The following is a 24337-nucleotide window of genomic DNA, read 5'->3' on the forward strand; positions in this document are numbered from 1 at the left end:
ACAGGAAAGGTTCTGGTGAGTGTTACACATGGAATGCAGAAAGCCTTCCTCCCCTAATGGAGTATATAATTCAGGTGCCCTCAAGGCACGCTTTCAGGAATTCTTTTGCCTGAGGTAATGGGAAGCTAAGGCTGCTTTAAGGCCTTGATTATCTATTGATGCACAAAGCTGAAAAAAAGTCATCTCTGCTGGATTAGGGTAGATATTTCCATAAATTATCAATGAATTCTCTTCTAGGCAGGCACTATGCATTGCCTGCTAAATTAATCTGAAGGGGTTTTGAGATAGATGGAAAGGCTATTTTTTTTAAAGGTGGGAAACAATCATGGTGCTGAAAAACTGTGTGGTTATGTTAGAAGCTTTTCATTTTTAATCAATGATCAAGTAATATGTTTCTTTTCCTTGCTTACCTTTTGCATATTGCAAGTGGATTAGCCCATTGAAATTTTAAAAGCTGTGGAGTTGTTTTCTTTGCTCATGTTTCTTTAATGAATTGTTATGTTATATGGTGAATTGCTTCTCTGAATAAAAAGCCTCTTTAAATACTGGACTTTCAAAGAATTTGTTAGGCAAATCCAAGGGGACATCTTATGAAACACTTGGTTATGCAAATGAAGAGTTGGGTGGGATGGAAGGCAGACTGATTTAGGATGGGAGGGTCTGGTCCAGCACAGATTTACCAGCTCCATGCCAGGTTGCACGACCTTGGGAAAGTCAACTAATGGGAACACTAGCACTTTCCTCATCCGCATGCTGAGAGCTTTGGAACTGTGAGTCTTCATGATCTTTTCTGCTGAGCAGGTAGCCAGATTACCACTTTTATTAAAGTTACCATGATTCTGTGGTAACTTTAATAAACACATATGGATTTTAAGTACAATAAAATTATGGATTTTTAAATTAATAAAAAGTAACCTCTGAAAAGTTCTGCATGTTGTGTGTGTGGTCTATGCTGCAATCATAGCAGAAATGTTGAAGTTAGACTGTTCTTCAACCAACAACATTTTAAACTTGAACTCAGTACAAGGGGACAATTTGGGGACAATTTTCTTTTTTGGGAGAGGTGCTGAGCATCTCCTGAGGGAGCTGTTAAAAACAACTGATTCATGGTAACATAGCTGCTATGGATTAGACAGAAATTAAACTAGAGGATTCTTTTTGTATATAGAGTATGTAGGCTAACGGCAAAGATGGGAACTCATGAAGCAATATGCTGTCCCTGGGAAACGCCTCTTCCCACACACCGGGTGCTTTGGGCCGTGCAGGCTGCTCTCCAGGGACTCACATGACCAGATAAATGAATGTGCTCTCAGGGTTACTTCATTGCTCAGCCCTGCTGCTAAATTCCTCTTTCTGGGTCCAGATCCACAAGCCTCTTTCTAAAACCCAGTAGCTCCGACTGAGAGCTGGGGCTCCAGGTAGAAAAGCACCTTGATAGAAGCTAAGCTACTGTTTAGTGCCGTGGGTTTAGTTCACTGTTGTTTTTCCTTTGATTTTTGCACCAAAACACAACGTACTTACTTTTTGTTTGTACCTTATGACTTATTTTGAACAGTGTGATTATATGGGCTGAATTTTTTTCCTTCTTAGACATGGCAATGTAAAAGAAATCATACATTTTGAAGTTTATTGTATCACAGAGCCAAAATATTTTCTGAAAGAAACAGCTTAAATGTTGTAACAATAATCACTGAAAAAATAGGATCTAACTCACAGGCATGTGTAAACAGGTGACTTCCCAGTAAGAATAATTTAAATGCATGAGAAATTTTAGAAACTGCCTGGATTATTAGGGTAATACAATTCCAATTGACTGTTAATTAAACATCACTTTATTTGATTTAAATACTGATTGTTTTTTAATTAAAAAACAATTTTGGAAGACTTCCCCCTACTGAACTTGATGTTCTCTTTCTATGACAAGATAAATTATATTCTATTTGAAGCATTCCTATGTCAAAACTGCTTATGTGATGGATTACCTACATTTCCTTGGCCTAATTCAGTCTCAAGATGTATTACTTCTGGAAATAGTTAACATCTTCAATGCATCCTCTCACAAGTTGACATCAGCGACTCCATGTGGGGCTTGAACACCCAGGCAGGGACCACAACCCTGATCATGGTGGCCGCCATCTTTAACTCCCCCAAAGGAGTTACATTTAGCATGTCTCAGATGTACGCGTTTGAATAAGTACCACGGCGGCAGAGCTACTAGAGAGACTGATACTCCCCTCCACTCCCTTAGATCTTTTACACTGTTCTCTGGCAGAAGTTCCGTAGACCTGATCACTTTTGAGCCTAGGCCTTGTTCTTTCTCTGTCTTGAAAAAAAAAAAAAAACAGTACCAAATAAACTATTAATCATTTATATTGCTCTTTTGGTTTTGTGTATATCCAAAGGCATTCTATTTGAATAAAGTATGTCAAGGTAGTATCAGTCAAAATTTGATTCGCTATATTTGCAGGTGATGGCTTGGACAACAGTGTAGCTTCCCCCAGCACAGGTGACGATGATGATCCAGATAAAGACAAAAAGCGTCACAAAAAGCGTGGCATCTTTCCCAAAGTAGCCACAAATATCATGAGGGCGTGGCTGTTCCAGCATCTAACAGTAAGTGGATTCTAAATGACATATGTAAACTAAATATGGACAGTTTTGATAGAAAAAAATGGGGGAAAAGTGATCCCTCTGGACCTGGAATATTTCATAAATCACTGTGTTCCCACAGTTTTTATGAAAGTGTCAGCACTTATTGCCTAGATGCATACCCCCCATGAAGAGTTCGATTTGAAGTTCACTATTGCTATGTTGTTAACTTTCGTAAGTTCTAAGGTTGAGAAGTCCGTGTGCACTTGTGGTTTTAAGAATGCATGTTAAAGATGCCGCTTTTCTCGGTGTGCCTCTTAAGTACTTAGAACCAGCTTTCACTAAGAAGCAAGTAAGACCAACCCCAGAGAGAAGGACTTGATTTCTTCTACTGCTTTCATGGACCTTTATAACGAATGGTCCGCAAAAAATTCAATCTCGTTGCCGTGGCAGGGTGCTCACATAATTGGCTTTTAAGTGGTTTGAATGCACTGGCTGCCATTCCAAAGTGTTCACGTGAGTCAGAGCTGCACGGTGAAAGTCGTCCCTGCGTTTAGAACTGGAAAGGAAAACAGCAATATAGAGTCAGCTCTTCCTGTGTAGTCCCTGGTGACTTTTCAAGCGGAGCAACAGTTTACATTGTCTGTGTGCGCACTGCTGCTTTCCCTGCAGGGATTCCCCTGGAGATGCGAGAAACTGGAGATGTGGGGCTTTCTGCCACCGAGGGATGTGTTTGGTTTGGTTATTGTTCTGAATGAATTTCATGTTCCAAATATTTATAATCATAATATTGTGGTGGATATTTTTGTCAGTGCACACTGACCTCCAAGGAAGAAGATAAAAATGGAAATTTATGAGTAAAATAATATTTTAAAACTTAGCAAAATTATTGACCAGGGGGCTTTCGCTCTGGGGGACAAGGGGTGAATTTAGACAGCGGGTAGCGTAGCCTAGCCTAAAATCAACGAATAGTAAGAATCTTGCCTTTTAGAAAAATGTCAGGAGGAAACCTTTCATGTTACTATTTTCACCACAGTTTATGTTTCTTAAGTATTAAAGTTAACTCTGCATTGTGGCGAATGTGTCTTGGCCTGTTGACCCTTACGCCCTTGCCTACTTTCAAAGTCCTGGTCCTCAGTGATGTGTTCGGATGCAGGGAGACAAGCAGGGCATGTTGAGGCCCGTGCTGGTTCTGCGACTCTGGAAGGAGGCTGTGTCACCAATGACGCTCAAGGCTATAAATCACTCCAGAGTTTCCAGCATCCGTGAGTGAAATCAAAACTAAGAGCAGTAGGAGAAACTAAAAAAGTGGTCTCCACCCTTCAATTCTTCCCATGATGATTCTAAACTGTTACTAGATGATGCTGAGCATTCTGGAATCAGCTTTAGGGGTTGGTTAATGTTGGGAGGTCCTTGAAGATTTAGACTGTTTAGCTGACTTCAACATCCTATTAGGCTTACCTAAGACCTGACTGAGGTGCCAGTGCTGACCTGACGCTGGCTGCCGTGCGGAGGTGGTTTGAGATCTGCCCTGTGCACCTGTGCTCCTGGCGATTGTTGAGCACTGCTGAGTGGGCGAGGGAGGACGAGGGTCTGGGGCGTTTGAAATCAGCAGGAGATAAGAAGTGATAGCTGATCAATAGTGCTGGGGCAGCCAGGCTGGCATTTCGTCACCAGCGCTGAGCAGCCAACCCGATCTGGGAGATGAGTGCAGGGAAGGGACAAAGTCAGGTCGACCCTGAAGTCACCACCAAAATGTTTCTGTTTCCTGGACTAACAGAAAAAAAAAATGAATAGATCTCATCAACCTACATCTCACTCTGCAAAGGAGCTTTGGCTTTATTTGCAGCTGAGTTGCCCCTGAATAAAATATAATCAAATATTGGTTCAGATAGAACCAGAGGAGAGAGAAGCAAGTTCTTTTATGTATCCATCCGGGTTCCCGGGTTTCCCTAGGTTATACCCTTGTGAAGAACCTGGCAGACAGTGATAGTACCTTCTTTAAAAAACAAAACAAAACAAAAATCTCTTTGATGGCCAGCATGATTTTACCTACATTGCAGTGATTTTGGTGGTCTGCGTTATTGGGGTGATTGTAATAGGAATTATCTGCGAGTTGCCTGGTTTCTGTCAGTTTTGGGGTCTGTGCTGGCTTCCCCCACAGCCCTGGGAGGGGGAACCCATTTGTCCATGTATGAGTGTTCATAGATGTCGCCTCGCTGACTGTTGGATAGTTTCGTGCCCTCCAGTCCCATTCCACTACCGTCTGCTCACATGAAAATATTGATAATGATAGTGGTCTCTAAAGAGAAAAGGCTCTCATAATATCATGTAAAAAACAAAGTTAGGAGATACGTTTAGGTTTACACCCTCTTACTTTCCCCCTGAGAAAGATTCCCTTCTCTCTTCTCTGGTTACAAGGGCCAACAGATGTCCAGCCGCCAGGGGCACCCTTCTTATCTTGTTATACACACTTTGTGAAGGAATGCACAGACTGCTTAGGTGATATTTATAATCAGAAGCTGATTATAATACATTCTATGGGAAAGCCTATAGAGTTTGAAGGAGAGTTTTGTTGTGATTTGTCCAAATGTAAGTGACTACTGACATTTCAGCACTAATCCTTCGGCAACTTTATTTCAAGTTCTGAGAGGTCTCCAGGGATGCAGGGTTCATTTGGAAGACTGTCTACAAACTTTAAATATAACGCATTCTTGCTCTTTAATTAATTAAATGTATCTAGAAAATTCTTTCTTAAATCTTGCTAGATATAAAACAGCAACAGAAACTGGCTAATTAAAACAATAGCAATAACAATTCATTAGCAACTTATAAAAGCTAATGCATTAAATGCCAAAGACATATTATAAAACCTTACACACCTCTTTAAAAGCAAATTGCTAGTTTTTTCCCTTGTTCAAATAAATGGGTCAATGTTTTAATTGGCCTTATTCACTTTAAAAAAAATCTGCCTTTGAAAGGGCTTTCAAGCATGTGTGTGTTAGAGCCGCAGAATAGGCCCTGAATAGAAAAAGAAAAGGAAAGAAAAAACCTTCCTTTCTGGATTTGCACCCCAGCTGCATAAGAAAAATGTGTCGTTCTGTAGTTATGCACAGGTAGATTTAATCAGGAGCACATCTTACTGCTCCAAAGAGAGAACTAAAGCTCCATTCTTGGACTCACGGCCTCTAGCAAGCTCAACTGGACATACTTGTGCATAATGAAAACACTGGAAGAAAAAGGAAACAGGTTTTGATCTTCAGTGATACAGGGGAGAAAGGAAATTTCACTGATGTACATTTTTTCCAGCCTAGACTACTTAGTTGAACATGTGCCAGTTTTGGTAACGAGAGAAGGTCTCTTAAAACAACTATTCCCTCGAACTGAAAAGAATGACTGACATTTAGGTAATAAGAAAGAATAAGAAAGAAAATAAAAGCATTTATTAATTGAAATGCTTGCATTTGCCTGAAGACAAATTATTGCAAACAATTAAAAAGTACTTAATATTGGCATATGAGTCACTATAGAGTGACAGTCAGTTTCGGGGCATATGTCACATCAAGGTTTCTCTTCCCTTCTGAAGGGCATTATTCGAATGGTAAATGTAGCCTCCTGCGTCATAATGTTAAGCTGGATGTGTTTTGCATATTAGCGGTTATTTTGCTACATGGTGTTACAAAGACGTGTCCTAGTGAAAATGAGAAGGAATAAATACAATGTATAAGGTACAAATTAAAGGTCTTTTTTCTTTTTTCTTGTTTTCCTTCCCTAATATAGTGCAATTTCAAGTATAGTCTAGATAGAAAAACGGTTAATATGGTTCTTAGTTAAAGTATGCGGTGACAGGAGTCCCTGCATGCAGCAGCTGTGTGTCCTGGAATCCTGAAAGTTAGAGGAGTGGAGGGTATGGAAATGCAACCACTCAGAGAGTGACACGCGTGCTCGGCAGGGACCCGTAGGGGAGGTGGTCCTGAAGGCGGATTGATTCTCATTCACGTTTTCTTGGGTTCCTTGTTTTTTCCCTGATCTTGAGGATCCCATTGGCTGCTACTGAGACAAACTTTGTTTCTAAATTAGAGACATGCACTTTGCTATTTGGTTTCATTTTGTTTCTTTTTGTGAGCTTCTAGCCTGGAAAAATATATACTTTTTTGTCTGTGGCCAGATTTATGTCTCGATTCCTTATTTAGAAGAAGTTCCTCTCAATGCAGATAAAGCGAAAGTGAAGGGTTGTACATCTTCCAGGTTGAGAATGGCGTTTCCATAGAAACACTATTAGATGGAAAGTGCCCTGCGGGTCTGCCACTCCAAGGATGGAGTAAATGGAATTGAATTGGGAATTGAACGCTCTAGAAGAGACAGCTGTTGTTTCATTGGTTTTCCTTTCGGTAATAAGATCTGTTGAAGACATCAGTGTCATATCTCTGCTTGCAATTTTGGAAGAATTGCTCTCTAATTATTATGAGTTATTATTACAGTGAAAGAGTACTTCTAATTGGTACCCAGATAACCCATTCTGCTGATCCAGGTGAACGAAAGGTCAAAAGGTATTAGGTAGGCATGTAGATAGGCGGTAGAAAGAATTTGCTCCTCTCCTACCATTTCTGTTTCTGCCTGTTCCTCACCTCCGTACTTTGTCAGTTTTAACTGTGAATCTTCTTATCGTGCCTTACCAGCTGGTGTCCTTCAGCTACAATTAGTCCTAAGAAGGTAGTGACAGGAAGACTATATTCCTGAACTGTTGCCTGCAGTGTCAGTTGGGGTAGTACAAAGTACCACCTTCAGCCTCACCCTAACATCTCTTCCTTCATGCTCTTGTATGGGCCTGAACCAGAGAAGGTGGATGGTGGAGACGGCAGCTAGCTTTGATTCCTTCTTTGCCACGTGTTATCCGCAGGTACACTATTAAATCGAGAGACTCGAAAGCTAGTATGAAAGAGTGAGATTTTTTCCCTTCCAGATGTCCATGTACCATGTGAAAAATGAGCTCTCTTAACTCTGTAAGAAGAGTATCTTTGTAGTTATTACTTTTCCCCTTGCATGGAGTTGCCATTGACCTTCACAGTCTTTAGTGATGAGGATGGGTCAGAGCTAGGCATTGCTGAAATGACCCAGGCTTGGATGACAAACCCCTGTATTTTAATTTGAAAAGATCTCAGCTCCTTAGGAGATAGCATATTTCAACTTTGATTAGATAGGAACCCTGACTACTTTTTTTCTTTTACCCGATTGGAAATCATCTGTCTCAAGGGGAAAATAGAAGAGGTTATTTAATTACTTAGGGGGCAATACTGGAATGCCCTAATTCTTCTGTGATATACATCATCTAAAGTCTGTTTTAATAATGAAGCGGTGGTTTCGAGATTCTGGGGCAACTGCCTTTTTCTTTTTCTTAGCTGGTTATTGAAATCCTAATGGGGTGGGTGATGAATTTTCTTAGGTCAGGTAAACTGAAAAGGCTACAGCTGGAATTCTTCACCCAGAAGAATCGGAGTTAATACTAATGATCATTGTGAATTAGAAGATCAAAGGGGAAGCGTCAGCCTGTTCTCCAAGTTGTTGCCCCAGAGGCCATTAGTGACCTGGCAGAGCGCTCTCCCAGCCTTCCACACACCCCCTGCCCCTGGCCCCAGCCTTTCTTCCCATCCTAGTCTGCACCTCTGACCTGGGGTAATTACAGTCAGTTGATGAGGAAGCATGGGGGAAAAGAAAACAATCAAAAGTAAAAACAAATGTACAACTTTAAAATCGCCCGTTTATCCAGGTACACAGAACTCACAAGCAAATGAGCTCTGGCCGCGGCTCTGTTATTTTCAGGGTGTGACTGAGATTTCTGTGCTCAGTCAAATGGTTTGTTCATTTCACCGATGACTGGTGCCTTCTGTAAGGAGCTCGCAGAGGGTCTGGCTGGCAATTTGTCAAATTATTTAAGATTTTCTTTCTGTTCCCAAGGCTAGGTCAAAAATACACTATGGTTTGGTTTTCTGATATCCTCTTAATCAGGCTAATTAAATAAAGAATCAGGTTCAGAACAAAAGTGCCTGTATAAGCCCAATTTGTGAAGTCGCTGGTTGCTGATGCACACACCTCTTTGAACACTAGCCAGCCGTTTACACTTCAAAGCACGTATCAATATCATGTCTTCCTCTGATTCCTCTTAGTGAGGATATATTTTTGAAGATAAAATATCAAACTCAGTCAGGGACTATGCAACTGCTCCTCCTCAATTTATCTTTCAGATAAAACCAGAGCATCCCCTAGATGTGCATGAATGTATGCCTTACACTAACTCAGTCCACCCCTTAGGAATCTGATGTAACGTAAGCTTGGCTTCTCACTTTCTCAATGTTTAAGATTTCTCATGAAGGTCCTTTGCCTTCCTGTGAAGGTTTGATGGAGAGGGACTCAGATGGTTTCATTTTAGAAAGGATACCAATGTTCTGGTTTCCAATGGGTGGTGGTTGTTTTGCCAGTAGAAGCAGATCTCTACATCATGGAATTCAGGAGACTTTGTCTGAGTGAGCAGAAAACATCCTCATCACTCGTCAGCCTCTCTTATAGAAGCGTGAGCCTGACCGTGTGTGTATATATGTCCCCATGGACTCAGGCAACTGAACCCCTACCCTCTGTACCAGTCCTAGTGGGGAGAATGGATCCGTTTTACTTCTATGTTTAGGGTTCTAATTTTCTGTTTCTGCTGATGTAAGCCCATATACCAGAGGGTAACCAAAGAGCAGAGACCACACTGCAATGGTCTGCTGCTTGGGTCACAAAACCCACCCGATCATGGCCCAAGCTTACCTGCTTTAGACTGAATGCCATGAGGTGGCAAGTGTTATTTTTTAAGGCTCCAAGGTAGTAATTGATAGTGGTCGTGTGAATTCACACCAAAATGACTGATCCTCACAAGGGTGCTGGTGTTTTGCGACTGCCTGTCCCTACACTGCAGAGCCTGGAGCCTGGTCGCGAGGGCGGGCCTCCATGGGCGCAGTGCTTACCTTAGCGTGTCGAGAGCAGGAGAGAGCTCTCAGGAGCTCGGACAAGGCATCTGGTCTCTGTGGGCCTATAGAGAACTTCCAAGAGCAAAGGAGTAGCTGCAGGAGTCATTCCAGGCAATCTTCTAACATTTCAAGTGCAGTTTAGGCCTTGTCTTTTCTTGCCATTGCAAAATGCCTTCGCTCAGCAAATCCCCGCCCAGCGAGTGGGGATTTGGATCCCTGTACAAGGTGAACTGCTCTGTCTTTGAGCACTAGAGAGGAGAGACAGACCTCAGCAAACCCAGTGTTGCACATGCAAACATCCTGTATTAGTTGATATTTAAATGAGATACAGACTGCTTGGTTTTTAAATATAGTATTCAAAATATTCTGAAATGGAGACCTTGGTTTGACTTAGCTGCTTGTGTTTGAGTGTCCTCCTGGTATCATCTCTTTGCACACACACAGCAGAAGGTGGGAAAAAAAACAACACCTTGTGGCTGCCTTTGCTCCTCCCCATGCCATAGACCGTGATTGCTGCATCAGCTTCCGCGTCGCCTTTGTTGCTGGCGCCCCTGCGTAGCCCAGGTGCTCTCCGGGGACACGAGTGACCTCGAGAATCCAGTGTCCCAGGAAGTTCTTAGGGTGTCTCTGGGCCAGAAGGTGTGGTCTGTTTACAGGGACACTCATCTTAGGAAAGATAAATGAGTGGAGACAAGTTCTACTGCAGTTTATAATAGAAGTTTAGGACTACTTCTTGTCTATTATTTAGAGAATAGTCAGTTTCCAAACTTCTTGGGGGAGAAGCTCTACAAAAATGATTTGATTTTATTTTTAAGAAAAAATGAAATCATCTCCTGCCTACGTAATGTTACTTTTATGGAGCTTTAAAAATTATCTACTAATTGCTGGGCTATTTTGACATTGGATTATTTCTGTCTAACAGTTGAAGAAAAGTTGACCAAAAGGTGAAATAAAGTTGCGTGTCTCTGTGGTGTTTTGTAGTTTAATATTTTCACAAACCCTCAGTTCTTACGACCATCCTGTCAGATAGGCAGGATGACAGGAATGAAGTTTAGAGAAGTTAGTGATTTTTTCTTTGAGATCCAAAGCTAGGAACTGGCTGAGCTGGAACCAGGATCTCCTGGCTTGAATCTCCATGTGCTTTCCACCACTTTGCCTCTCTAACACAGGGTGAATCAAATTGCACTGTGGGAGCTCAAAAGTGTAATTATAATCTCATTCCGTGAGTTAGCTAATTTCTACTTTTTCCAATACAAATGGAAACCAGAGGGACTGGCAAAAAACTCCATCGTGCAATGTAATGGTTATTGGCAAATAAGTGTCAAGGGTGGTCCTTTCCTATCCAGGTTCTTTTGCCAGACATCTCTGCCCATAAAAAGGGCATAGCTACAGCTGTTGATATTTTGTGCAATTGTAATAAGTATGCGTTGTTAGAATTTCAGAGTTTCAACATTGCCTGTTCGGCCTTCCTTATGGAAAGATGTAAATCTCTACCCCTGTTTGTTACCAACAGTGTCTGGTGGTAGTTTGGGGGTGGGGAATCCTTCCTCATACAAATCCTACCTAAACCTTCTACCGCGGAATTTAGCTCCTCGAAGATTTGGTGCCTGTCACGTGTCCAGGACGCCAAAGAGCTATGTCTTTAATTTGCTTTATGGAGATAGAAGAAGCTGCTCGTGCAGCCCCGATTACTCTTGAAACTACAATCCAACTGTCGTTTCTCAGCAAAGAAGGCTGCTAAGCCCTGGCGAATTAAGCCACCGCTCTGGGGTATGACACTGAGGTCTGATCATTTTAAAGCTAGTAATAACCAGAATCCTAAAATTCTTATGAATAAAATGTAATTTTAGTAATGTTTCCATAAACAGTGGTAATGGTGGTATTTTAGGAGGCAGTGACATTAGTCACATGGAAATTGCACCACATTGGCTTTTAAATTACTCCACCTGTCTGTACGAATAGAATTTTCAGTGTAAAAGCAGAGAGACAGCTGCTGCTAATGTCTTCTTCTCCCTGTGCAGAAAATGCTGGCAGATCCACATGCATAAAGGGCTGGTTTGTGATGTAAAGTGGTACCCGACCTGCTGGCTCTTGAGCTACAAAGAAATACCTTTAATTATCAGTGGCAGTGTTTAGCTGTTGATATGAAAATATCAGCTTCCAGGGCTGTAACCTCAGGTTCACGCCCTCCAGTAATGGCACCCACCCTACACTCTTTTTCTTCCACCCACATCCGCAGGGAGATGGGTGAGCGTTTATCTTGATGTGTTTCAGAAACGTGCAAGGCATTAATACTTAAAAAGGAAATCATCTAATACTGGTTGAACTTGATTGATGATCTTTCCGTTTGAGAACTTTTAAAGATGAGTGGAATCTGGTTCCTCCTTTCCAGCCAGAATGGAAATGTGGGGTACTGTTTATGCCCTCAAAGGGCTTGGCCTCATCCATCGGATGCAAACCCTCATTCTCACGTGAGGATCATGGCCAGGCATTCATAGAGCAGAGAGGGCAGAGAATGCAGGGGTTTGAGAGTATCAGATGGTTCACTAGGTGCCAATGCTTCCTGTTGATCTATGCTGAAGCTTATTTTGGGGGGAAGAAGCCCATTTGTTTGTGGCCTTTTGATTGTGGTCTGTGGCACAGCCTCATGGAGACAAGGACGGGCCAGCAAAGGGGATCCTTCTGTGCGAGATGCCTGTTGCCAGCGACGTATTTGGTGAAATGGTAAATAGGAGATACACTTGTCTGGCTCTTTCGCAGGCATTCTTTTTGACTTCTTTCACACAACTGGTGTTTTCGTGTTTAATTTAACAAGGAATGAGTAGTAAATGAAAGCTGCTGCCTGAAATCCCACTGTGAGCGTGTTTTGCACTAGGCTCCCCAGTGACAAGGCAATTTGTGAAATTATGTGATGGAGTAATTAGATGAAGCCGGGGCTCCTGATTGTTGCCATGCATATGTGGCGAGGGTTTGTCGGGAAGAGGGAGGGGGAGGAAAAAAATAGATTATTACCCTGGCAAGTTGGCTCAGAGCTTCTTCATTTATTTGTAAACAGAATATTTAGTGACCGCATAGGAAGTAGCTGTAATCACCAGCTCATAAAGAAACCACAGCAGAGCTTTTGGAGTTTTGCGGAGTGCTCATGTAAAATTTAAGCTGGGAGGCAGAATCCCTGTTAATGTAATTAGGATCTAATTTACCACCCTTTGCACACAGATGTAATAATGTCTAGATATTTATTCTATCTTTAAGCACATTACATATACCTCAGTGCAGCAGTTACTGAACAGAAACAGGTGTGAGCACTTTCCTAATTCATTTTTGCACTGTAAACACGTAGCCATTTAAGGGAAATATTTACCAAAAAACGAGGGAAAGGAATGTCTGCAAATGAGGCGGTAATGGACAGTTGTCCTTTATGTACTGATGGATTCCTCAATGGTTAAGTAAATTAAAGCAAATGCTAGAAAAATCAATAGGCCAGCATAGTCTTGGTTTTGCCTCATAGACTTCAGGACAGAATGACAGATATGGTGTCTGTGACCCATTTAAGTATTAATGCTTGAAAAACTGCTTCTGCATGCGAGGGTATATAGGCTTAGAAACATTCTGCTATATTAAATTACAGACTAATATTTTTTAAGTATATGTGGAATTTATATGTTTCAGTTAGGTTGTTCTGATGGGTTACATTTATGCTGGAAGATTAGTTGCTTAGTTGTTGCAATAGCGCCATAAATCAGTTTGGAACGTTCCCACACAGAAACATCTTCATAAGGCTGGACTGAGAAGGTGAAGATGATGTATATTGCGCTTCCACGTCTCACAACGTGAATATGCTCAGTGACACTCTGTGCTGGGAACCAAAATTAGATTTAATTAAGGGGTAGATGCTCAAAGCCTTTGGGAAAAAATCTGTGAAATACCATTCAAATGTGATGTTATGATTCAGGTCATCTCGGGGCACAGAGGCTATATTTTACCTCGGAACTGACATGAACAACATGTCACGGAGGTTCGCTGTCACCGCCTGGGGTATTCTGGGGCTGTTCCCATGTCTACGTCGTAGGTACCAGCTTCCGAGAGTGAGAGGCTGGACTTCGGTAGCACCTTGGTGGTGTCTGTTTTTCTACCTGTGGTTCCCAATACCAACTTCGAGAGAAGTGCTGTGAACACGACCACAGAGTTGCCTTGTCGACTACTGGGCGTGGGAAGATAGAAGAGAAACAAGGCAAAATGGACTGGAGTGCTGGCTTCGGGGACCCAAGCTGGCTTTCATAACCAAAATAAAATGGAGGTTGAAGTCATTATTCTGGTAATTTGGGGAGAAGGTGCCTTTTGTCACAGAAAAAGTTAGGCTGGCTTGGAGTGTCCTGTTTCCCTTCTTATGCCAAGTAAACTTAGACGGTAATTACTTCCTTCTCTACTCATGACAAAGTCGACAGGCCCAGCCTGCCTCTGGGTTTTCTGAATCAGCATGCAGTCGGGGTGTTGTGATAAATCCAGCCACTGGAAACATCGCTGGGGTGATGTGATGGGCAGAAGTTGTTAAGTTTCTAAATAGAGACACTTTCTTGACTTTGATTGTTACGCCATACAGCATCAGCAGTCACCACCACCTCTGAATCTGTATCATGAGATGTAGCAAAGCACCTGCTTGCAGATTTAACTGAAGTGTAAATAGGAACTTTAAATAATGAAATTGTACCATCTAAAAGTGGAATAGCTACCGAATTTGAGATTCTTTTGGTCCTTATAAAGCAGTGAGCGCCTCTTAAAAGTTAGTGTGCACTCAGGTTATCTGGGGCCTTTTTTTTTTCTTAATGAAGAGTCTGGTTCAGAGGGGCGGGTCCTGCAAGTCTTCCCTCCCAGCCAGCCCCAGGTGCTGAGGGTGGCGCTGGTCCACAGACCACACTGTGCATAGGAAGAACCCAAGGCCCACGCCCAAGATACAGATTTTAAATGGGCAGATGACTGCTTCTCTTCATCTTTGATTTTTGTATTTTGACTTTTTTCTTTGATTTTGAGACTTAACCTGTTACTTTAACCTTGTCAATCGGACTGTTTCCCTTCCCCCACTCCCTTGGACAACTTTCCATTCTTTTTCGGTGTACAAGGACTTTCTTTGGAATATCAAAGAGTTTTGATAAGATAGACGTTATTTTATAGAGCAGCTTCAGGTTCAAGCAGAGCTGAAAAGGTTCAGAGATTTCCCTACACCTCCCTGTCCACCGGTGCATGGCCTCTCCCACGACCGACGCCCCCGCCAGAGTAGCGCCTTCGGTACAGCTGATGAGCCTGCACTGACACAGCACTGTCACCCACGGTCCGCCCTGGCTGGTGTAGCTCAGTGGATTGAGCGCGGGCCTGCGAACGACGTATCACCCACGGTCCATAGTTCATGGTACGGTTCCCTCTTGGTGTTGCGCGTTCTGTGGGTCTGGATGAATGCATGGCATGGATCCACCACTGTAGTAGGATGCAGGGTGGTGTCAGCACTCTAAATGAAATTCAGAGTTCTCACTGGGTCCCTCAAATACCCAGGAAGCTTCTCACAGACCAAGAACTCTGCAGTTATACAGACTTTTCTTTTGGGCTGTGTTGGCGATGAATTTGTGTGTTCCGGGTCGGGGAAAGGGAGTTCTGAAGGTTGAGTGATACAGAATGTTTTCCTTCGTCCCCATCTAGCTTCAGAGCTCCGGTGGTGGGTGCTCTCACAGGCGAGGGCCACGTGCACAGTGGTGGTGCTGACCCCCCAGTCCCCCTTCTGTGGGATTCCCCTCCAGATCCGGTAGCTTTTGTCAGTAGGAAAGTCACGGAATCACAAACTACAGAAACAATACATACATTGGAGGGATAAATGCTTCTGTTCCTAGTACTACTCGCCCACTGAAAGTCTGCTCTGGGAAATCCTTTTGTGTTTCCACTGCGTCGGGACTTTATCTGCTGTGGGCACTCTCAGATTCCACAGTATCCTGGAAGCTGAATTTGTTTTAAAAAGCGAGCATCTGAAAAGTATTTTCTCTCTAGTTTGGCTAAGATCTAAGGAATTATTGTAAGCGGCATGTACCTATTAATCATTGCTTAGCAGGTAAATTCTCTCACTCATTAGAGTTCACATGCTGGATGTAGTTTCTTGAAATTAGATCATTTATTTTGGTCCAAGTCATCAAGGATCAAAGGTCATAAGGAATCCAAAAGCCATTAGTCAGGGTTCTTTTCTGGACCACTTAGATGTCATTGTGCGAGTCACCCATGGCAGCCCGGGCCTGGCCCGCTGTCAGGGAGCCGGCAGGGTGCCTACTTTATTTCCAGTTTGCATAGCTAAAAAGCAGAGCAGCTACTCTCGGAATCACTATAAAAATAAGCTTACATAAAATCTTCATTTGAAATACAGTACGTGTGTGCCCCGGCATGCTTTCCCTTATGGAAGCCATGGGACCTAGAAATCAACATTAGGAGGCGAGGCATACATCTGACGGCATTGTGGGTTATTCTTTGTTTTGGTGCAGGCATTGATAATTCACTGTAAATCGAGTGAGGACCAGATTTTCACAAAGAATTGCAATGACAAACCAAGTGTTGAATTTGCTCATGCCACGTAAAAACAAAGGCATCGCTTTAACAATTTTCAAAAATATGGGTTGCCACCCCCTCTTGATAATATTGAAGTACTTTTGGCAGTAATGAGTTTACGTGGATCGGGAGCAGTGGGGAAGAGGTGTAGTTAAGGCAGTTCATTTACTTCCCTCCTTGAGCCCCGTGGGTCTCAGGCCCACACCTTGAAGTGAAAGCATCATCAGTTACCCAGACAACAGGCTCTCAGGACTCGCTCCCTAGAAGTGTTCGTGTTGGACCAGACACTGCGAGCACTCAGCAATGTCCATCACTGCACCGTTCGAGACAGTGATTGAGTCCGTGGTGGGGTGGCTTTCCCAGGTTAAAAAGGCCAAAGACCCATGCATGAAATAGCATATATTTGAATTTTTAAAAGTCAGTCTATAAACACATATCCCATTTCATTTTCAAAGCGTATTAATTTTTAAGGAGTTAGTTTGCATGTGGTCCTACAATTAATAATTATTCCCCCATTTAACAGATGGAACATTTTACAGAAAGGAGGTGAGCTAGAAAAGGCTGGAGATTTATTAGAGATCTTAGTGTACCAATAAAATAGAGTCTGTAAAAAAAATTCAGAGCCCTAATTTTCTCCCTGCTGGATCTCACCACTTCTACCCCTCAACACTGACAATTGTGGTTTGTTATTGCACTGCAAGCCGCCTGGCTCATGCAGCCCATGGGATCTGATAAGAACTGAGGCCGAGTCTGTATGACCTCATCAGAACCTCACCTTTCCCACACTTACTCTAAGGGGTCACAACTGCTCTATGGCACCACTTGAGCTACAGGGTCCCTGCATGGGTGCCGTGCTGTCCATAGCGCTGTCTGTGACTCTGACCCCTGCATTGCAACACGACTGAGAAGATTGCACAGCAGCAGGTTGGATGCAGGGCCCTTATCTAGGAACACCTTAGGTGGACTTGTTTCTGCAGTGGTAGCTGCAGTGGTTTTCGCTGCAATGGTTTTCACCATGCGATGGCCTAATCCCCCCTCGCCCAGCAGGAAGAAGCAGCTTTCATAGGCGTGCTTGTTGTTTTTCCCCACCGGCAATGATGGCTGAACTGTAGCCACATTTACCTTTATCTTTGAATGACAATATAAATTGGGCCATTAAGGCACTTTTTCCAACTAAGTTCAAATGTATTTGAGTGCCTACTCTGTGTAAGGAATGCACATCTCAGAGCTTTCTAGGCACTGATCTAACCGATGGTGCAGTTTGTAGGAAGAACTAGTGATGGGAACAGTTGAGGTAAGGAGGCTGCAGTTGTGCGAGTGTCCAGAAACAGGTGAGCTGGAGATATGTGGGAGGTAGACCTGGCACCTCGTGCAGAGAAACATTTAAAGCAGGTGCATGTGGGCATACACTCTGCTGAGAGCCAATGACATGCTGAGGTGGGTCGGGGGCTGCTCATCCTCGGTGCGATATATGTAAAGAATTTACAAGTAATGATACAATTGCACCCACAATTCTAAATAATGTCAGTGGGTGAAATACTCTTCCTGCTGGGTCAGATTGCTGCCATTCTGTCCCCACCTGGGGAGGTCTCGGCTAAGCACTTTCGTGCTTTATCTTATTGGATTCCCACAATGACCCTCCAAGGGAGGTCCTGTTCTTCTCCTATCTTACTGTTGAGAAAACCAAGTTTCACAGAGATTAAACAACTTGCCTGAGGGAGCATAGCAAGAAGCAGGGGCTGGATTTGAACTTAAGCATGTCTGACTCAGATGCATTGTAACCACTCATGAGTGGATATTTGGCAAAGAAGAGCAGCAGAGGTGACTTCCTTATTTGGGATTGGGCAGTTAGGGAACACTGGTATCAGCGGTCTCTTTCACAGAACACAGGAAGTCAGAAGGAGGAACTGGTTTGGGGGAAAGGTGAGGAGTTCAAGTTGGGATATGTTGTGGTTCTGGTGCTGGTGGGACACTCACGTGAGCTGAGTTAGAGACGGGGTTGCTGGGGTGAAAGCGCATGGCTCTGGTGTCCCCTCCAGTGAAGCTCGAGGCATGTGTACGTGGACTCAGGGCCCCAGAGCTGAGAGAGAGAAGGAGGAGATCAGAACAGAATGGGGGCAGTGCCCATTCTATCGTATTTTAAAACGCTGTCATGGGGGAGTCTAGAGAATGAGACTGAGGGACAGACAGGAAATCCGTCAGATGTGAAGCTGGGCGGAGCTGATCTTCGAGGTCCCTTCCGGCTCCACCTGTTTAATATCCTAAGAAAAAGGAGGGAGCTCCAGTGATGAGAAAGTCAAAGAGCTCATCCCCAAACATAATCCATCCATCACGGCCCTGGAACTGGTTCCCCTTCCTGTCATCCTCCACTCAGGTAATTGCATCTGCATGGACCTGGAAGCTCTGATCAGGAACCTAGGAGTCAGCATTTAAAGTTCCCTCTCCTTCCGCTTCACAGATAGTTGCTCGCCCCCTGAAGCCCGTCCGTTCTGCCTCCTACACACTTCTCCATCCTCTCACTCCTTTCCAGCCCCACAGCAACTGCCTTGTTTTCTTCTGCTTGCTCATTGCCCTAACTGGCCTCCCTGCCTCTAATACGGACCCCTTAGAAACAGTCGTTTTGCCACTAGAGTGATTTTTCTAAAATAAAACTTGGCCAAGTCTCCCACTACCCCAAATCCTGTGCTATCTCCCTATTGCCCTTAGAGCATCGTCCTGGATGTGCCACTCAAGGCCCCTCTGAGGTCGGACAGTGGCCCAGGGAGAGCCCAAGCTCCTCTCTTGCCCCTTCCGTGTGTGCTCGTATTTGGGGCTGCAGCGAAGCCAGAAGGCTTCAGTTCCCCGCAGGCGCTGAGTGGTCCTGCACTCTGTTCAGCTGCACATGCTGTTCCCTCATCTGGAATGCATCACCTCCTTGACTGCTTCTCCACTTCACACTTCCTTCTGCACCCTCCGTATCTTATCTCATCTGTCACTCGTTGGGGAAGCCATTTCTGGTCTTCCCCAGGAGACGGGAAATGGCCCTGCACCCTGAGGGTCATCTGATATAAAGTACTAATCATGGTTACATTATTTACAAACTGTCTTCCTATCAAGAGGATTTAATCTCTCATCTCTAGATTTTCAAAGCCACATCATAGATGTTTGATGATGTTTACCAACCCGGTGAATGAGCAAAGTTTCAAAATAGTGGTGACCAAACCCTGAAATTTGTGAAGGAGAAGGACTAAGAAAGGTCCTTGCATGGGGATGGGAAAATCATTGCTGACCTGAAAGAGAAGCAGGTTGTAGTGTGAAGCATGTGAGTGATTCTGCCCTAGAATCAGACAGCAAGGCTAGACCCATTTGCAGTTGCTTGAGACGGTATACTAAAGGATATAATTTGGGCAGGAGCTTGAGGAAATGGTAAGCACAGAGGGAAGGTTTTTCTTTTCTTTTGTTAATATTTAGGAGACCTGGGAGATTTGAGCATGTTTACACATAGAATGGAATTCAGCTGTCTTTCATGAAATTGCTACCATGTTCCACCCAAGTTGTTAACACACAGTCCAATCAGTCACTTAGGCAATAGAGAAGGTACCTTTGAAGGTGAACACGGAAAAGGACAGATTAATAGAGCAAGAATCAACACCAAGTCAACAGTGGAGGGGTCGAGTGGCAAGGGTGATGGGATGGCATCTCAGAGTAAGAGCTTAGCAATAAGCATGAATCAGGAGAAGATGAAGGTAGAGAGACTTAGAAATAGAGAAGAGGGGAGTCTTAGGTGCTATTCTCCCAGATCTTCTAGCAGAGCAGGAGGCAAAGTCAGTTGTTGAGTGTCCAAGAAGTACAATGGGAGCTATTGGAGAATGGAAGTCATTTGGAAGAAAACAATTTTGGGAGCCTAGTAGGCAGGCCAACACAACACACACACACACACACACACACATGCAAGAGAGAAAAGAAAGAAAGGAAAGAAGAAAGAAAAGGAAGGAAGGAAGGGGGGGAGGGAAAGAGAGGAGAAAGAAAGAAAGAAAAAAGGTAAAAGGACCTTCACAGTGCAGGTGAGAAGACATGTAGAAATAGTGCTAGACACTGCACTGTGACCAAGGACTGGCTAGACTTTCAACAGGTACATTTTATAATCAACCTGCTTTTTACAAGTTACAATTAAGGCAAAATAATTAATTTTCCACAAGAAAAAATTGTTGCATTTTCTATTACTGAAAAATTAGCATATGAGTAAAATTCCTCAAGGCCTGATCTGAGCCACTGAAGTTTGTGCTGTGCTGTCCTATGGGGGCTGGTGAACTCGAGATGGCACTGAAGTTTTTATCTCAGTTATGGAGGAAGTTATCATGCAGTTACTGTACATTATCTTCCAGTGCTGCTTGTATGAGAAGTTTGCAAACTTGTTATTGATAACCTTTGAATGTGAGTTCAACAAAAACTATGCAAATGCAGCTGTCTACTAAGATAAAAAATTTTTTTCACCATGATATATGAGACAAAGGCAGGTTTTAAAATCTAACTTCAACAAATCAGCACACTATTTTTAAATATTTGAGTAACTGTAAAGGTTAATAAGCAAAACGATCTCAGGGAGGTATGCTTTTTAAATCCCTCCTCTGCCAGAGGCCTCATTTTTAACGATGGGAAGGAAGGACAGCTGGCGTGAACAGATTCCTTTAGGTGCATGAGTTGAAGTTGAATTGATCTTGACACTGCTCCAGAAGAGTCTACTCTTGTCATTTTGGTTTGAAGGTAAATGATGTACACCTGGCTCCATGAAGTAGAAAGACTCCCCACACATAATGAACAGCTCATTGTCATACATAAAGAATAGTTGACTCGGTGTGCTGGGCAAGTCACCAGATGACTCATCTGAAGTCTTGGTATGTAAATAGTAAGTACTGCTGACATGCAAACACGCTGAAAGGAAGATTAGATAGATAGATGATAGATAGATACATAGATACATAGATACATAGATAGATACATAGATAGATAGATAGATAGATAGATAGATAGATAGATAAATGATAGATGGCTCATTGGTCTTTCAATATGTTTTAGGAAAAGAACTAAAAATAAGTCTCCTATTTAGAACTGCAAGGGTAATGGCATGACATTGTTGGAAAGCCAGCTCAGTCACTGCTTTATTGGGGGCATTTCTGCCCTTGTCTTTGTGATCGCCAGAGTGCCACATCTGAAGTTACACACACGCAAAGGCGTGGGTCATTTCTAGGACAGATAATTGAACATTAATACTCGAGGACATTGTCGAAGGAATAAGTCAGCCTGACAGGGCCCATGTGCTGATTGGCTGTGGATGGAGGCTGTGAGTGTCGGGATCGGACCTGGGTCCTGACTGTGGCCGGGCCAGGGAGGACGCAGTCATTAGCTACCATCTTGGGCCAGACGGTGTCTGTGAAGTCACCCCGCATCCTGTGAATGGCTAGCAAGTGGCATGTGTTGTGTTCTTGAGTTTCAAGGTCTGGTTCTCATGTAAAAGAACAAGCAACCAAAACCAAAACCAAAAAACACGCCACTTCAGACTTCAGTTTGTGTCATCTCGCCAAAATGTTTAGTGGGCGGATGTCTGCCTCCCTCCTGCCCTCTCTTTCCTTATTTTCCCTCGCTCCCTTCCTTCCCTCCTTCCTTCCTGAAACTAGCTGTACATTCCGGATAAGCAGGGAAGTTGTGGTGGCTGACAGGGAGGTTCTGAGGTGGTGTGTCTTTTGTTCCTAGGGAAATAGATTTTGATGACTTTCTGGTCTCCCGATTCACCATACATGTGTAGTATAATGAAGAAATCAAACAAGAATTAAACTGAAGTTCCTTGCTGTGATTTATTTTTTTGATTCTCAACAAAATATTAAACCCTGTAGGCAAATTTCTGAGCAGAGGAAAAGAGGTCCACACAGTTATTCTCTCGTCCTTGTAATCACACGAGCAGCACTTTCCTGCCTCGCTTATGACAAACCTTTAGTGGGTTAATCCCATCGCTCCAGTGATTCCATGGGTCGCACTGGACTCAACACCCAGCCGTTCCGACCAGAGAATCATGGGACAATCGAGAGACCTCGGACACCCCCCCAGTTGTGCCTTCTTACAATCGGGGTACTCTCTGGTGGTGGTTACTCAGTGTAGATTTCCAGTGCATAAAATCTTATAAAATAGGGCTCCTGAGAGCAGCCATTAGCACATATTGGTTAACATCACAGATTTTTAAAATCCCAGTTGCATTGGAGCCATGAAAAAAAAGCTTTCATCTGTAAAATCTCGTTTCCCTTTGTTATTAAAATAAATGAAGCCATTAAACAAAATAGATGCATCTAATAGTCGAGGCCATCATTTGGCGTCATCAAAACAATGACATTTTGCATTTTTTTAAATTCAAGCAGTGCCATCTTAGAAGGTTTGATGTGAGGTGCTGATACAAATGTGCTGGAGTTTCTGAAACTTTATGCCTCATTACATATATTTTTCTTTTTAGTTTGCTGATTTATGTATTTATCTGGACTTCCTTAACCAAAAAGTAAAATTCTGCTTAAGAAGGCCTAAAAAAAAATCCTGTGACCAAATGAATTAGTTGTAACTATTGATGAGCTCCTACTGTGAATGTGCTGGAATTGAAATAATTTCCAAATCCTTTCTTTCCAAAGGTTTGTTTTTAATTACAGTGGCATTTGGTTGGCATGCAAGGGCGAGTTCTCACTCTTGATCTATTCTAGCTGGAGCCCAGGCCAAAAGATTCCCTGCTCCCTTTTCTCGAGAGCACACTTTCTGCCAAATGTGCCACTCAGCCCCTGCCAAGGAAGGTGGGCGAATTGCCACTTCTGACTCCCAGCCACCAAAAGACAAAGGCTCTCAACATCCCAAGGTCCAATGAGCCTGGATGGGCCTCCCACCTTGGAGGTTCCAGATTATTGATCCCCCCCTCCCAGAGACTTCATAATATGAAATATTTTCTCCATGCCTCTGTCTGTCCCCTAGGGTGATTTAGGCACTTACGAGAGTGTGTGAACCCTTGAAGGCCACTGGAGGGTCATTTAAGTGTCCTTTCTCATCTGTCTGAGGTCTGAACACATCTCGACTGTCAGTCTTGCCTCCTATATCTTGCTTTTTAGTGTTTTCTTTTTTACACTCTTTTAGTGCGAACATAGTAATTATTTATTCACTTCTGTGAAGCTCAAATAAATTCCAGAGGGGTCGTAGCTGCGTCTGAAGCATCTATCAGGGAGCGCAACCTCTGATTTGTGGAGAACGTGTACCTTCTCCACATACACTATGTGGATTGGAAATGCGGGGCTTCTGCAAACAAGTGGTGGGACAGCAGCACCGAACCGGGCGTGGGGCTCCCTGGTGCGGGGCTCCCTGGTGCGGGGCTCCCCAGTGTGGGGGGCCTGGGCCCTGCGGGACTGCCTTTCAGCTGGCCCTGCCTTTGCACGTTCAGGAGGTTTGTCCAAAGAAAGAGGACTGTACGAAAACATTAAAACCTAAAGGGGAAAGCCTAATTCAACACTAGAAAAAAAAAACTACAAGAAATACCTAGTTTGATATGGCATTCTTCCCCACAAATGGACATAGACAATTTTTTTACAGAAGTTGAGCCAACCCCGAGAGCCATCTCGGGTTCCGCTACCATCTGCTGAGCACTGGACACAGGCGGGTACTATGCCGAGCAGTTTGATGATGCCGTCTCATTGGGCTGCCACCAGGTTTGTCATCCTCGTTTTCCTGAGGGGGAAACCGATGCTCAGAGGCCTGTTTGTTTGTTTGTTTATTAATTTAAGAGAGAGAGAGAGAGAGACATTAATTTGTGTTTCCACTTATTTGTGTGGTCACTGGTTGCTTCTTGTACTTGCCCTGCCCAGGGATCGAACCCATAATCTTGGAGAATCAGGACAACACTCTAACTTACTAAGCTATCTGGCCAGGGCTGGAACTAGTAACTCTTAAAATGTTTTCCTTTAGATTTGTCATTCGTTAGTGTGTGACCATATCACTAAATCAGAAAGGGACATAATGACTACGGTCCTGGCCTACAGAGGTTGTGACTTTCCACAGAGACCTAAATTCTTTTAGAAAGTGACTCAGAGAAAAACGAAGCCCCTTTACGTGCAGGTAGCAACCTATGTCGCACTTGAAATGGCACAGAAAGACACACCTGCTAAAACAAAATT

At 43.4% G+C, this 24337-nt stretch overlaps 1 protein-coding gene across 3 annotated transcripts in view; it reads left to right on the plus strand.

Moving 5' to 3' along the window:
• MEIS1 (Meis homeobox 1) overlaps positions 1-24337 on the plus strand; it is a 130173-nt gene that overhangs the window by 69494 nt on the left and 36342 nt on the right. For all 3 annotated transcript variants that reach the window (XM_037048063.1, XM_037048061.1, XM_037048062.1), the window contains one exon: positions 2468-2613. In XM_037048063.1, the coding sequence (XP_036903958.1) occupies positions 2468-2613 (146 nt within the window). The remainder of the gene's footprint in view (positions 1-2467; positions 2614-24337) is intronic.

Source organism: Sturnira hondurensis, unplaced genomic scaffold, assembly GCF_014824575.4.
Source record: "Sturnira hondurensis isolate 20B ecotype Veracruz unplaced genomic scaffold, ASM1482457v3 Scaffold0006413, whole genome shotgun sequence".
In the NCBI taxonomy this organism is placed as follows: Eukaryota; Metazoa; Chordata; class Mammalia; order Chiroptera; family Phyllostomidae; genus Sturnira; species Sturnira hondurensis.